The sequence below is a fragment of the Chanodichthys erythropterus genome, chromosome 4, assembly GCF_024489055.1.
Source record: "Chanodichthys erythropterus isolate Z2021 chromosome 4, ASM2448905v1, whole genome shotgun sequence".
Lineage (NCBI taxonomy): Eukaryota > Metazoa > Chordata > Actinopteri > Cypriniformes > Xenocyprididae > Chanodichthys > Chanodichthys erythropterus.
In genome coordinates, this window is record NC_090224.1 from 36,636,968 (window position 1) to 36,654,164 (window position 17,197).

At 36.8% G+C, this 17,197-nt stretch overlaps 1 protein-coding gene across 6 annotated transcripts in view; it reads right to left on the reverse strand.

Annotated features, from left to right (window-relative positions):
* Positions 1 to 17,197, reverse strand: part of cdc42bpb (CDC42 binding protein kinase beta (DMPK-like)) — a 93,965-nt gene that overhangs the window by 60,726 nt on the left and 16,042 nt on the right. For all 6 annotated transcript variants that reach the window (XM_067384851.1, XM_067384854.1, XM_067384852.1 and 3 more), the window contains exon 2: positions 5,300 to 5,391. In XM_067384851.1, the coding sequence (XP_067240952.1) occupies positions 5,300 to 5,391 (92 nt within the window). The remainder of the gene's footprint in view (positions 1 to 5,299; positions 5,392 to 17,197) is intronic.

Genomic DNA, 17,197 nt, shown 5'->3' on the forward strand with positions numbered 1-17,197 from the left:
TTTCCGGTGTTGCACGAACGCAGTTGGCTAGCAACTGCTCTAGGAAATTTGCATAGGGCACTCTGATTGGATAACGCCTGCATTGGCGCTTGAAAAGTTGAGAAATCTTCAATTGCTGCCGCTTGCAACGCGAGTGAAGCGACGCAACGAAACCCACAATTCAGTTCGGCAACGCATGATGTCACCCATTCAAAGTCAATGAGAAGCGTTAACGCCGGCGCCCCGTATGAATGCAGCGTAAATTGACATCCCCAGAAATCCCTGTGTGGCACTTCACATTTGATGTATTTGCTGAAATAACTAGTGATGCACCGATATGAAAATTTTGGCCGATACCGATAACTTTTTACATTTGAAAGACGATAACAGATATATTGGCCTAAAAATCTAAGTTACATTTTTTTAATTTTTGAGAGCCTGATTACAAAAACAAAAGTTTCACCATTAAAAGCCATGTCACATAATAACAGTGTTCTCATTATAATGTTATGTAGTCTATGAGACAGACTTGCGCTGCACAAGTTGCATTTAACTGTATATATTTTTTTATATTTATCATATTTCAAGCAATACAAAACCATTATGGTGGACAGTGCATATCTGAAGTGTCTCAGCTGAAGGACATAATCCATTATCGGCCACATTTTCTTACCAGAATTGCTTGAAATACATTAAACGATAACATTAAAAATGAACATACGGTATATCAGCCTAATATAGTGGCATGCATCCCTAGAAATAACTGATTTTGTTCTTAGTTTTTTCTTATCAGTCATGTACATTCGGGTTTTATCACACATCTAATGTTGTTAAATTAATGGTGTTTAGTGTTTGTGTGAATGACACTGTGCACCTTTTATGTATTAGTATCTACTTTCTCAACTTGTGGAAAAGCTGCTTCTGATGAGCTTTGATTCGTCATGTGACTTTCTGATGGTTTTTGATGGTTGTCAGTGTATTACAAAGATAGGCATTAGTATGTCAATAGGTAGGTATATTAACATACGAGTTAACTCAACCAATAAATGTTTCAAGTTAAATGCTAAAAACACTTGACCAATCACTGAAACACTGACCCAATAGGGCAAGAGATTCCTGTGAATAGTACCAAAATCCTGTCACACCAGCCCCGGGTCACTGGACCATCCTAAGCATTGAGCCATTTGACAGCGGGAAAACACTGATATACAGAGTTTCATATCTTTAAATCCAATAAAAGTTCTTCCAAAAAAAAAAAAAAAAAATGGTATTACTAGGCTCTTTGAGATAAATTACAGCCCCTTTTTTGTTCCATACCAGAATTGATATTGGACAAGCCAACACCAAATAATAACACTACTCAAGATGCTTTGGGGACATCAGAAGCCCTGCAATAATAAAACACTGGACTTCTGCCAGGGAAATGCCTAAACTCTCCACTAGGACCAGCATGTGGGTCTGTGAATCTGTCTTCAACTTGTAGTTGGCAAACAATCTTAATTATGTCAGTGTACCTTCAGAGAGCAGAAGCCAGCGTCTTCACTAAATCAATATGAAAGACAGGGTCTACATGTACTTTGACCTAATGATTCATTACATGAGTGATTCACTCAATACAGCAGATAAAGAGATCAGCACTCATCCTCAACACGTACAGCCCTGACTCTGTAGTAGTCGTTACAGGCTGTTTTGTTTGCGCTTTAGTGACTCACAGTGACGTTATGTAAAAAACAGTCAGCTTCAATCGAGTCCTCCTTGATTCCCCTCCCTGTTCCACATTTTCTTTCTTGTTCTAGTCAACAGAATAATTATTCAGAGTAAGTCTCAGGTGAGGCAAAAAGGAGTGCCATTTAAGTATGTGTCAACCACTAGACTCTACCACAAAGAGGTTAGTTCAGTCAAAAAAAACAAAAAACAAAAAAACAACGTAGTTACAAAGCCAGATGACTTTCTTTTTCCAAGATGGACAGTCAAGCTCCAAAACAAAATGTCAAAAAAATAAATAAATAAAAAAATAGTAAAATAAAAGTAGCTTATATGACTTTATTCAAAGTTTCCTGAAGTCATACATTCTAAAATCTCAGTCCACAAATTTGATGGGTATTAGTCAATATTTCATATTTGCATTTAGATAAATTTAGATTCCTATTTTCCTATTCACTTGTAGCACTAAAATGATTTTAATCTTATATGGTTTATTTAAGGGCTGCTTGATTATGATTTCACTTTTTTAACTTTAGTTAGTGTGTAATGTTGCTGTTTGAGCATAAACAACATCTGCAAAGTTACGACGCTCAAAGTTCAATGCAAAGAGAGATATTTTCTGTTATAGAAATCGCTTTTTAAGGACTACAACAAACGGCTGGTAGGGACTACAACGAGCTTCATCCCGGGTTGGTGACATCATTAACCATAAAATTTACATAAACTCCGCCCCAGAGAACACACAACAAAGGGGGCGAGGCCATGTTGGGCTGCTTTAGAGAAGAGGAAGAGTTGTTGTAGTAGAGTGTTGTTGACATGCCGTCATTTTACACCGGACTGCTTCACAAACGAGGCTCAATTCAACACTGGATTTGCACACAAAAGATTAACATGAAGCTAGCAATGACATTAAAAATGGGTTGAAAAAATGTGTCAATTTGCATATTTGACTGAACTATTCCTCTAAGCAGTCCCAAATTCCAGGCCTTCAAGCTGGGACCACGGCATCAATCATAAACAGGAAATGCAAGAGATTTATCTAGAAGTACATCCTGTAACGTTAGAGCCACAGGAAACGGCTGGAAGAGGGAACAAAACAGCAGCACTATGTTCACACATGAGCCTGAACGCTCTGAAACTGACAAGCTAACAATAGTTTGGCTTGATGATAACAGAAAGACTGCAAAAACCCCCAAAGATCTGAGTCATCATTAGATCCACGTGACACACACACAAAAAAAGCCCAGGGACTGAGAAGGAAGGGTTATTGAGGTCTCGGCGGCTGAAGAGGGGACAATGAACTGCACAAAATACATGCGAAGTAAAACACTATTTTTACGAAAGTTACTCCTTAGAGACGGTTCTGGTTTCCTGAGCCTTTCCTGGAAGCTGCACCGTCCTGCCCTGCTTCCTGTGCCACCACTGGCATTCCTGACAGGAATCTATGTTAAGGAGGAGAACTCGGTTGTGAAAAGCACTAGATGGACAGATATCTCCCCAAAATAAAGTCTCATTCAGCTTCAGAATCATTTAAGCGAAGTTAACTTCCGTTCATCTGAAAAAAAGCAGAAGTACTGAATTGGACACATTTTCTCAAGGAAATGAGTCAAAAACACCACATTCATTAACGAGGGAGGTGTAATGACACAGCAGAAAGGCGTGACAGCAAAATGTTTCTCTCCTAATTCAGAAATATCTGACAGTCTGTCACCACATGACTGTTCATATTAACTGTGAATTTTAAGTTTGCTGAAATCATACCAGCCCATTTTATAACAGACCTATATAATGCGATTGTAGCTTGGCTTCATTCAGCAAGTATACTAGGGATGCACCGATATGCAAATTTTGGCCGATACCGATAACCGATAATTCTTTATATTTGAAAGCTGATTACCGATATATTCTCCGATAAATCTAAATAAATTTTTATATAATTTTTGAGAGCCTGATTACAAAAACAAAAGTTTCACCATTAAAAGCCATGTCCCAAGCACACAATTATAGTGTTCTCATTATAATTTTATGTAGCTTTTTTATGATTTCAATCCTATTTCAAGCAATTCAAAACCATTATGCTGAAGTGCACATATAAAATGTCTCAACTGAAGGAAATTATACATCATTTATCGGCTTTAATTATATATATATATATATATGTGTGTCAAATGTTCTTACCTGGCCAATAACGATAACATTAAAAATGAACATATCGGCTGTTACCGATATGGTGGCCGATATATTGAGCAACCCTGAAGTACACACATTATTCAGACCACAACTGGCCTAAGCGTTGTGCGATTGATATGATATGCATATTCAAATATTCGGTTACACATGGTGTCATGTATACTTAGATGGAGATTGTAGCTTGACTATAAGGTGAAATAGTAATCCAATAGGGATTTTTTTTTAAATTTGCTTTGAAGCAAAAAAGTATTTGAAAATCAGACTTAAGTCTGCATACTTAAAAGCTTTAATTAGGGAAAGAACTACAATCCCATGAAGCATTGCGAATGACAATCCAATTAAAAACAAAACTAATGACTTAAGGTATCGTTAAAATCCCCCAATGAAGAAAATTAAATCGATTTTTACTTGAAGAACCAAACTGTTGCACTGTACCATGATTATAATTATTTATGTAATCATTAGGGGTGGAACGGTTCTCGGTAAAAAAATTGCACGCAATTGCATCACGGTTCATTTCAAATCTGTGAGGAGGTGTGTGTACTCATCAAAAGCGTGTACACGGAGAGCCGCATCACAGCACGCAAATACAAATTCTCTTTCAAGAATTCCGTGAGAAATCTGAACCGTTCCACCCCTAGTAAACATACTTATTGATGTTGCAAATGTACCGTGAATCCGTTCCAAAAGTACAAGTGGGATGGGGTTGAAAACAAAGGGTGTGTTTACACCTGTAGTTCGGTTCTCTTGGTTCTTTTGGTCTGAACCAAAAAAAAATATGATACACTCACTTAGAGGTCACACCGTCATCTTTAACACTGAACCTAAAGATAAAAAAATGGCTTTTATGATGCATGTTTTGCGTTAGAACTTACTGAACATCCAAAACAAAGTTGTGTGTTGGGCTAAATGTGCTCATTGTGTGTCTTCCAACTTCAATCTAATTCAATTGTGTTGAACAGGAGGAAAATGTAAACGAGAAACAGTGATGGAAGACAGATTGGTAAAGAAAAAGAAAAGTGCACTGTGTGTGTAGTGAACAGTACAAGTGTTTTAGTGCAGCAACGAGTAGCACATTCCCCTGTAAAACAAACGATCTGTATAAAATGCCTAGATTTGTGCCGGCCCAAGAATAGCAGTCGAACGCCAGGCCGAGATCCCTGGGGAATTGGCAGGGGGAGAGAAGGGAAACTCAGATGAGAGGAAGGGGTTAGGGTTTGTGGCTGCTGATAAGATGCTTGAGGGGGACAGGAATACTTGACTGATAGTTTGGGGTTTTCATTGGACACACAAAATGGGTCATGAAAACAAAGCTTAGAAATATCGAAAACACAATAATATGGCAAAGGCTGCAGTGATTCAGAGGTGACTTCCCTGCACTTTAAAACATGCCAAAAAAGCAGCAAGGGTTCACTGAATTCCTTACCTCTCCAAAGGCTCCCCTGCCGATCACTTTGAGCATCTCAAAGTCGTCTCTGTGAAGGCGCATCTCCTTCACTGTGGTGGTGAATGGCTTCACTGCAAAGAGAGACAGACGTCGTTAGTATTGATATCTCTAGTTTTTTCTGGTCGTCAATGGAGAAAGATGCTGACACAGCCATGCTAAGTAGCCAAACTTGAGCCTTTGATATGGATGGACCAATATTAAAATGCTGGCAAATACAGAGAAGCTAATTGTTCTGTTATGGCCACTACCAAACACACACACACACACACACACACACACACACACACACACACACACACACACACACACACACACACACACACACACACACACACACACACACACACACACACACACACACACACACACACACACACACACACACACACACACACACACACACACACACACACACACACTTAAAACAATCATAAAATGCTACACCTGAATTTAGGTAGTAAAGCATTATAATATATAGTAGAGATTCACTGATATATCGGCCAATAATCAGTATCAGACGAGAAAAGCAGATCAGCCGATCATTTTAAAAACGCCCATAATCAGGGCCGATTTATCATGTCAATCAAAAGAGGGCAGGAAAATGCACTGAATTTGTGCTTTGTGTAATGAAAATGATAAGAAACCAGTTTGATGTTCAATATTAATAGTAATTATATGAATTAATATTCAGAAAGTTAAGAGATATTAATCTTCAGAATTGTTAATGTGTTAATATTAATGAGTAATGGGTTTATGTTTATAACTGATACCAGTTACTCTGAAACAAGTTGATAAAATGGAGAGAATAAAGTTATTATTTTCATTTCTTTCAAAATATAATTATTAAAACTTATAATTATAACTTAATTATAAAACTTAACTTAATTATGATGAAATTATCATTCATTTAAAAGAAGGTATACAAGAACCCCCAAACTATCGGTATTGCTATCGGCAGATATCACTCTGAATAATCGGCTATCAGTAGAGAAATTTTGTATCGGTGCGTCTCTAATATATAGCACGATAAATGTATTATCTTAGCAATTGAATTGGAGCATGCACAATTAAAAAATGTTTTAAAATAAACATTTTGAAAATAAATTAAATAAAACAATCAAATTAAATGAATGTACATAAATTAAAAATAAATTTACATAAATTAAAACAAAGTAATGCATAATACTTTTAATAAATAAATTAATAATAAATAGCAAAATGTGAGTACGTATATGTATGCAAGTACGTATACATATCTCATTGTTATAACAATGAAAATAAAGAACATGAATATCTATCTATCTATCTATCTATATGACAGCATATAGAAATACTATATTTTATACATTATAAAATATAGTAAAAACATGTTTTTAACCATGATTAAAAACATGTTTTTACTATATTTTATAATGTAATAATTTCACAGTTAATCTCCAAATTAATGTACAAACCCGATTCCAAAAAAGTTGGGACACTGTACAAATTGTGAATAAAAAAGGAATGCAATAATTTACAAATCTCATAAACTTACATTTTATTCACAATAGAATATAGATAACATATCAAATGTTGAAAGTGAGACATTTTGAAATGTCATGACAAATATTGGCTCATTTTGGATTTCATGAGAGCTACACATTCCAAAAAAGTTGGGACAGGTAGCAATAAGAGGCCAGAAAAGTTAAATGTACATATAAGGAACAGCTGGAGGACCAATTTGCAACTTATTAGGTCAATTGGCAACATGATTGGGTATAAAAAGAGCCTCTCAGAGTGGCAGTGTCTCTCAGGTGTCAAGATGGGCGAAAAATAGTGGAGCAATATCAGAAAGGAGTTTCTCAGAGAAAAATTGTTATCATCATCTACAGTGCATAATATCATCCAAAGATTCAGAGAATCTGGAACAATCTCTGTGCGTAAGGGTCAAGGCCGGCAACCACTCTGGATGCCCGTGATCTTCGGGCCCTTAGATGGCACTGCATCACATACAGGAATGCTACTGTAATGGAAATCACAACATGGGCTCAGGAATACTTCCAGAAAACATTGTCGGTGAACACAATCCACCGTGCCATTCGTCGTTGCCGGCTAAAACTCTATAGGTTAAAAATAGAAGCCATATCTAAACATGATCCAGAAGCGCAGGCGTTTTCTCTGGCCCAAGGCTCATTTAAAATGGACTGTGGCAAAGTGGAAAACTGTTCTGTGGTCAAACGAATCAAAATTTGAAGTTCTTTTTGGAAAACTGGGACGCCATGTCACTGGGACTAAAGGGGACAAGGACAACCCAAGTTGTTATCAGCGCTCAGTTCAGAAGCCTGCATCTCTGATGGTATGGGGTTGCATAAGTGTGTGTGGCATGGGCAGCTTACACATCTGGAAAGGCACCATCAATGCTGAAAGGTATATCCAAGTTCTAGAACAACATATGCTCCCATCCAGACGTTGTCTCTTTCAGGGAAGACCTTGCATTTTCCAACATGACAATGCCAGACCACATACTGCATCAATTACAACATCGTGGCTGCGTAGGAGGAGGATCTGGGTACTGCAATGGCCAGCCTGCAGTCCAGATCTTTCATCCATAGAAAACATTTGGTGCATCATAAAGAGGAAGATGCGACAAAGAAGACCTAAGACAGTTGAGCAACTAGAAGCATGGATTAGACAAAAATGGGACAACATTCCTATTCCTAAACTTGAGCAACTTGTCTCCTCAGTCCCCAGACGTTTGCAGACTGTTATAAAAACACAGATTGGTAAATATGGCCTTGTCCCAACTTTTTTGAGATGTGTTGATGCCATAAAATTTAAAATCAACTTCTTATTTTTCTCTTAAAATGATACATTTTCTCAGTTTAAACATTTGCTATGTCATCTTTGTTGTATTCTGAATAAAATACTTAAATTTGAAACTTCCATATATATATGCTACTAAATGGAGCTTGATCTCAATGCCGCCACACAATCTGAACATAAGCAAAGCTCCGATGACTCCCATCAAACGCAGCAGTAAAGCGATTAAAGAAACAATGTAACCTAAACAGTGTGGGATTCATTTCATGTTGTCCAACTGTCGTCTCTCCTGCTTTACGAGGCACTGCTGGGGGTCTGGCGAGCGCCCAAGACACCACTAAACCAGCCTGAACGCCTCGCCATATGAGGACATACGCGAGTCTCATGTAGTTACAAAAGGCATTTATCACTCATAAGGGCTCTAAACTCTAAACACACGCCAGGCCTGCGCCTCAGCCGTTCAGACGGAACCGCACACTCGGAGCTCCATGGAAAGAACATCATCTGCTTTTAATGAGAAGATCCCTCAAAGTGGCCCAGCATCTATTGACAGCTTTATAGCCCAGCATGCACAAGGCCAGCTCACTGGTATGTCCCTCCCAAGACAGCAACAACAGGAAAAACTCAGACATTATCACTTATTTAGGAAGCTACTAGTATTAACAGCACCATTGACAACAGAAGTTTACAATGTTGACTCATGAATTGGTGCTGATCCACTGTATGCGTCAACCCATTGACCAGGCAAAGTGGTTCTTCCTGTAACCTATTCTCTGCCTCAGACGGGATGCATGGAATTTGTGATGCAAGTTGTCGTATTCTGAGAATTAGGATGCATTACTACTCAGCATAAGGAAGTGGACTGTTTATGCATGAGGCATGCGATTCAAGATATTATTCACTGCTGATCGTTAATCTCATAGCAGCTTGAATCTTCAACCACTGTAAACCATTAGATCCTCAAAATACATCCACAAATCTGAATGAGCTTCTAACTATGCTTCTGAATAGTGGTTGATCGATATTGGATTTTTGAAACTATATATTTTATATTTATTTTCTTAATATTTAATAAATTATATATAATTAAAATAAAAATAAAAAATAAATCTGTAAAATAAACAGACTTATACTTTAGATGGCAAACTCTTGATTCTGTAATCCTATTACAGTATTTTTCACAAATAAAATTGTATTAACCCTTTGGTTCTGTTTGCATGTTGGTCTAAAATAACTGATTTTTTTTTTTTTTTTATTTCAATGAAATGATTGTACTATATTTCAGTTTGCTAATATTCTTTATTTATTATTTTTTTTGTTTTTAGGGGATTTTAATTATATTAATGCAGTAGTTATAATCAATTTAATCACTTTTTGAGCTTAGACCTGAAAATAAAATTTCCAGCTAATCCTATCATAAATCTTGAATGCTTTAGTGGACAGACAAGTTTGGTCTCTTTTTAAAGACGACACTTGGCAAATTATTGCTGAAGTGAAAAAAGGTTAAAATATAAAAAATATTTATAAAAAAAAAAAAAAATATATATATATATATATATATATACACAGTTTTACAATTATTGTTATGAAAATGCACAAAAATACAATTTTCAATTTTTATATGAAATATATACTATTTTCCAAACCATGTCTTACTCTAAAACTGAAAAAAAAAGCCATAAATTTAAAGCAGCTGGGTTCCAAATTTGAGGTTGTTATCTTAAAAAATTAGCTTTCAGTCAGAATGTGCGCAGTACCAAACATTTCCACTAATTAAGAACATTTCCAAAAATGCCTGAACAGCACCAAGAGTTAAAAATATGAATAAAAACACTATTAAAAATATTCAGTTTGTGCTCAATGGGAACCATATTTTCTCAATAAAGAAAAGCATACAGCACACAGTGAAAATGACATGAATATGACACAGTGGGCAACAGGATAAAGCGCAGCATAGTTTGAAATCAAGGGTTTTAAGTTTGTTGATCATGCATCTCCAGTGAAGCTGAGGGAGTCTGAATTCAATTTGCATTGACCAACCATCACACTCAAGTTCATGCAGTATAGGACTAAATGATACTGCCGATGATCTCAAAGCTGGATATGAAATGTTTATTAGACATTCAAAGATTTGTGTAAATTATATAAATGATGCTTTTGCTGAATTCTGACGGTAAATGAGAGAGCATTAAAGTGTTTGCCTTTCTATTACTAATAATATAAAAGCAAATGCTATAATAATATTTTTTTGCACAACATTTACTTTATTTGTTTATCAGTTCCATCTAGTAATATATTAGACAGAACTGTTAAACAGAGACCATAAAGTAATGAAGACGGAGAATGGGATTGCTGTGTAGCATTCTCAAAACTGTCAAAATAAAAATTATCGGTAAAAAACAAAAAAGACAAAAAAAAAAAAAAAACATTTCAGCCGATATATCACCCAACCACTATTTCTGAGCAATCAAAAAAATAAAGATAAAATAAAACAAATTAAAATATAAGATGGATATTTCCTACTGAAGTTCAAATCATTGCAAATAATGTTTATCAGTACAAAAACTTCTACACTAGCACACACAACACTTTTAGTATACAAAAAACGGCTTTTCATATTCAAAATTGTATGCTTTGTTTTTCATACATGTAATCTGATAATCCTCACAGCCCCCCCAAATATAATGAGGCATTTCTCTAAGTCTCCAGGTCCATGTATTTTCAATTACAATAAACTCTCATCACTCACATAATAAATGATTATGGCAACATCAGAACACCAGCTGCAGGACTGAAAATATGAAAACAAGCTGCTAGAAAAGATCCTGCGGCCAACAGAAATATGGAAGCAAAAGTGAAAATAATTCACTTTGAGGAAAATGCATTGTGTGTTAAGCTGGAAGCAGAGGCTGGTTGTCTATATAAAACACACTCTCAAGTTTTTTTTGTTTTTTTTTTTTTGGGGGGGGGGCTCTGTGTGAGCATAAGAAAATCCTTTCAAAAACATTTAAAAATCTTACAGATTCCAAACTGGAGAGTAATATATCTATATACATGATTATTTTTGGCACATCTTTATGAGTTCTTGTCTAAATGGTTCTGCCTGTCACGCTGCATCACTTCCTGCATCCAGAAGAGCTGTGCGGTTAGCTTGCACACTCCATTAGACGTGACACTGGAGCCCTGTGTGCGAAGACTAAACTGTGCTGGATGAAGCGCTGAACCATCATCCTCTAGTAGACCCGTCTCAACGCTACAGACACTGTAACATCACTCACTGTAACTGCTATTCTTATTAATATCTTCATACACATCATCTCACGAGGTCTTCATGGAGGACACGCTTGACCTGACATACAAAAGCTCCAGCTTTGAGATTAAAATAGACTGCTTTATCCCATGTGTGTCAGAGCGGAGCATCTCCAATCAATATGACACAATTAAATATTTAACAATGATGATGGGTCACAGCAAAACTAAAGCCAAACTGAAATACTTATCCCTATTTTTTGACAAGTTGCTTTACCTTTGTTGGTAACACTTTACAATAGGGGTGTAACGGTACATGTATTCATCCCGAACCGCCACGGTATGAACGTCACGGTCATTGCATAGTCAGACACAGGCGATAAACACTCCAATCCAGAAAGGGTTGTGTGTGGTAATGCATTGTAGCCTAACTACTTTTAACCAGCATTAACTACCAATAATCGCAATAAGCTCTGTTTTTTGTTACTTTCGATAAAAAAACTCAACCTCTGTCCATTTTATCATGAAATTCAAACAATAAATACCATTCTGACGTTTTTTGACGTGACGTAACAGATCGTCTCATCTCAAGCAGCAGCACAGAGCACGAGTGAACTCTATCAACCCTTCCTCTTCACTATAATTACAGAATGAACATCTGAAGGTATGTTGAAAAATACAGTACAACTTATTGAAACGTAATATATATCTCATGTAATCACTCAACCAGTGTTTCAACCGTGGAAAGACATCAATAAAACAACTTGTAAACACTGTCACGTAACAGTACATTTACCTCAGGCAAGTCATTTAGTGTCCACACGTTGTTAGTTCACGAGAAAAAATAACTCTTTCGCTAAATATATGCACTTTATTGCCTATATATGAATTATAAATACAGATTTATTTAAATGTACATTAAATAATTAAGACATCACTAACAAGATATGACAGTCAATGCAATTTACATGCTTACATACATTTTTTATTAGTTATATCTCATAAATAAATAGCAATTGAATTGTTAACCTTTAAGAGGTTAGTTCACCCAAAAATGAAAATGATGTCATTTATTAAAAATATCTTAACACAAATTAAGATATTTTTGATTAAATCTGATGGCTCAGTGAGGCCTCCATTGCCAACACGTTAATTTCCTTTTTCAATGCCCAGAAAGCTACTAAAGACATATTTAAAACAGTTCATGTGACTACAGTGGTTCAACTTTAATGTTATGAAGCGACGAGACTTTAACACCAAATAAACAAAATAACGACTTTATTCAACAATATCTACTGATGGGTGATTTCAAAACACTGCTTCATGTGTTGTGCTGCTCACATGATCAGCTTTGGCCAATACTGAGCATGTCAACTGTTTTAACAATGTGTTTAGTACCTTTCTGGACCTTGAAATTGGTTGTTAAATTGCTGTCTATTGAAGAGTCAGACAGCTATCGAATTTCATCAAAAACATCTTAATTTGGGTTCTGAAGATGAACGAAGGTCGTACGGGTTTTTTTATTTAAAAAATATTTTTTTTTTTTTTTTTTGGGTGAACTAACGCTTTAATATTATTGAACACACCTAAGTTACCATAAACTAATAATGAATAATGCATTTTTATTAACTAACATTAACAAAAATTTATAAATCCTGTAATAAATGTATTGCTCATTGTTAGTTAATGGATTAACTAAAGTTATCTAAAGGAAATTTATTGTAAAGTGTTACAATTCTGTTTAATGCCACTCCAATTTGTAAAGGTGGTTTTTGTGTCATTATAATCACACTTTTCCCTTCACACAAATAATAGGAATATTTTCCATAAAAAAAACAAACCACCATGTTTGCAGCGCCAACGACATTGATCTTAGTTTAGAGTTGAGTTGATTTATTGTGTCAATCAGAGTAAGCAGACCACTCTATGCTGGCGTACCGCAGAAACAGAAAGCCATTCGCTTCCAAACAAACAGCGATTTGAATGACTGTGGCTCTCTGGATGGAAATTTTCCCAACAGCACGCCTCTGTAAGCATACGAGTGTATGATTCCAAAACAGTCGGAACAGATGACCAACAGGACAATATTAGTTTTACATTCACAACTAACGGAGTCATTCATCAAAGTGATTTTTTGCAACTGTGGAGATGAGAAGACTATTGTTCAGAGTGAGCAAGACGCTTCCCTCCGGGTCCGGATAACACAACCCACACTGTTCTGCTGTACCCTCCAGGTCACACCACAGAGCTAGAGGGGCCACACTACGATGAGGGGACGAAAAAATTTTATTATCCAGCCAATGGTTAGTGCAGTCATGAAAAATGTTATTATGCAAGTCCAAATATGTGTAGTAGCATAAGAGAGAGAGAACGGAAGAATTAAGAGCTTGTTGCCTGAAATAAAGTGTGTTCTTAGATGTAATGAAAGAGATACTTGTGCATCTGTATGAAAACAAATTGCCATCTGTAGACGTTCTGAAGAGGTCTTTTATTTCCTCTTCCCTTGAACGGATACAGCTTATCCTCTTAGAATTAAACATTTCTATTAAACCATAATTCAATAATGATTGCCATATTTCACAAAGGAGACTTAAAGGGATAGTTCATCCAAAAATGAAAATTATCCCATAATTTACTCACCCTCAAGCCATCCTAGATATATATGACTATCTTCTTTCAGAAGAACACAATCAGAGTTATAATTAAAAATATTCTGGCTCTTCTAAGCTTTATAATGGCAGTGAATTGGGGGGAACAATTTTAAAGCCCAAAAAAAGCGCATTGGCGCAAAAGTCATGTGTAAGAAAACCCTTATTTAATTATAAATGTGTCATAACCAAGTTTTATTATACATAAAATAGTGACTGTTTTGTGAAGTTCGTCTATTTTTACTATACAATTGTGTCTCTTTTACCTGGTTTTCAACATCCACACACTCCTCATTGAGCCAGAAACTTGAAAATGACAGACTTTGAGACCCTGATCGGCTCTGGAGCTCATAGCGCTGCTCTACACACTGATTCTCCCTAGTAACACATCTTTAATTTATTAATTGGCTCTGTGCACATCCTAACAAGTATGCCATAGATTAGCATATATAGTTATATATAGTTAACCAAAGATTTTCACAATGAATGTAAAGTATGACTACCATATGTTGGTGTAAATTATAATAAAATATTCCTGCATCTTATCTAAATGTCAGGTCAGGTATTTCTGGATAACATTGACTAACGATTTAAAGCAGTGCACCAGTCAGCGAACATACATAATACATTCCTTGGAAATCCTAAGCCCCTTCGCCACTGCACTGCTCGGCATACAGTTTCCCGCTGAAGATGAATCTTTATCCAGTGAGTAGCTTATTCACTCAGAGACCACAGACATGAGCCAGGGAGCAGAAAATGGAGACTGCTATTATCACAAGGCAGCAGTCGACACAGTGAGATTCAGAACACAGCCCCTCCAACTCCAGATGATCGTTGCTAACTCATCTTTCATTCAAAGAAAAACTAGGTCGAATACTTAAAATGCAAGAGCAAGTCTGTGTTGCAGCTTTGAACATTCATCTTAGGAATGATCACCGAATCATCAGGGGACACATTAAAAATCCAAACTAGACTTTAATGAGACAATTGCAGCCTGGAAGCGAGAACAACCACTGGCACAACAGTGATTCTTCAAGTGGGTTCACGACTTTATTAACCCTGATCAATTGGACTGAATGAGATACATTTACAGTAATCCTCTGCTCAAGCCACTTGGCCATGGGCAAACCTGAACTTCAAAGACCTTTCCTGGATCCTGCTCTGGCAACGGCATGATAGCAATCGTAGTACCAGTGTAAACTTTCACCGGACAAGTCAGAAAGTTTCCATTGCGGCATTATGAACCCTTTGAAATCTCTCTCTCTCTCTCTCTCTCTTATGGGTTGTCAGAAGCACCGACTTTGGTACCAAGTCGGTACTGAAATAGTAAAACTGTGACGATACCAGCATTTCCCCCTAGCATTTTGAGTGGATTATTAAACACCCCTGATTGGTTATTGTGTTCATGCACTCATCAGATATGTCTGTAATTGGCTACAATGATCAATGATTCAAAAACATGTTGTAAATAGGCATCTTTGAGACATCTTTACAGACACACGGGAGCCCCATGCGTTTCTGTGTAAGGGCTCAGTTCATTGCAGCCTATCACAGACATATCTGTTGAGTGTGTCAATGCAATGCCAATAAGAGGTGTTTAAGTATCCGCTCAACAGCGCCCAAAATGCTAGGGGGAAATGCTGGTATCATCACATTTTATAAATTTCAGTGTCGTCCTGGTATCAAAGTCGGTAATTCTGACACACATTTGAGCTTCTTTTCCTTTTAACGGCAGTCGCTGCCGGTTGGCAAACCTACTTGAAGTTGAATATCACCACCTTCAACACCTTCACGACATTCCTAATAAAATATATAAATCAAGAATACATCAGACAAAAGGGCACTGAAAATTTATGTCTGATATTAAAATGCTATATTTTATGTAAATAAATAAAACAGCTAAAACTGAAGAATTAATTTAAAATACCACAAGTGAATTTAGCGACAAGTCAGTCACTATTAGATGTAGCCTACACTACCGTGCAACGGTTTGGGTAGGATTTTTTTTTGTCTCTTATGCTCAAATATGCACAAAGGCTGCATTTATTTAATTAACAATGCAGTAATATTGTTTTAAAATTAGAAAAAAACTTTTCTAATGTAATATTTATTCCTGTGATCAAAGCTGAATTTTCAGCATCATTACTCCAGTCTTCAGTGTTGCATGATCCTTTAGAAGTCATTCTAATATGCCGATTTACTTCAAGAAACATTTATTATTATAATATTTTGTCGAAAACAGTCCGCTTAATATTTCTGGCAACTGTAATGAATAGAAAGTGCAAAAGAACAGTTGTCAATATCATGAAGAGAGCCATATTGATGTGCTCAATCAGTGAGCAGACCTGACCGCCACTAAATGGCTTATTAAACATTGATGAGGAAGTCATCCTGAGACAGCCGTGGAGGGACTGATGGCTGCTGGACAGTTTGGCTGGTCGTGGGAGGTAAAAGCATCAGGGCTCTGCCCCGGGTTAATCCATTATCCTGCACCAGCTGCCACACACTCCCAGCCCCCACCAAAACAGCCATTTACTGGCAGCTTCCTGCTGAGAGACTCACTGACGCACAGACCTGTGCTGGACGCGTGGCTGGATCATCACTCCAGATCACCTACTTCTGAGGTGATGGTTCTTATCTGGATAAGGAGACAAGTTGGATGGCATAGAGGCTAACTTTGATTTACAACCAATGACTTCCTTTGGGACAATTAAAAACTCATATACCATTTGAGAGAGAGAGAAAAAAAGACATAACTGTAGGCTTGTCTTTTAAGTGACATAAGGTTACAGACGTACCCCGAGGAAGCCTTTCGCTAAGACTGCACGTTTATTAAGACACTAGGGGTGTGGTGAGATTAGACTTATGCCGATATTCGGTAATGCGATAAATCGCGATAATGAATATTCACGATATTGTAATCGTCGGCACTTCAGAATACCGTAAATAATAATTTATTACCAATTATTAATTTTTTATAAGGCAATTAAGAATACTTTACCCATCAATCGTATAAAATGCACAACACCGCTGTATTCTGCGTCAAAAGGACACGCGCTCAGAGATGTAAACAATCCCAACGTGCACGAGAAGCACATGGCGGAACAAGGAGACGAGCTGAATGAAAGTGCGCGTTCACTCTCTGACAGCAGAGGGCGCTGATGGAACAGCAGCGTGCAGC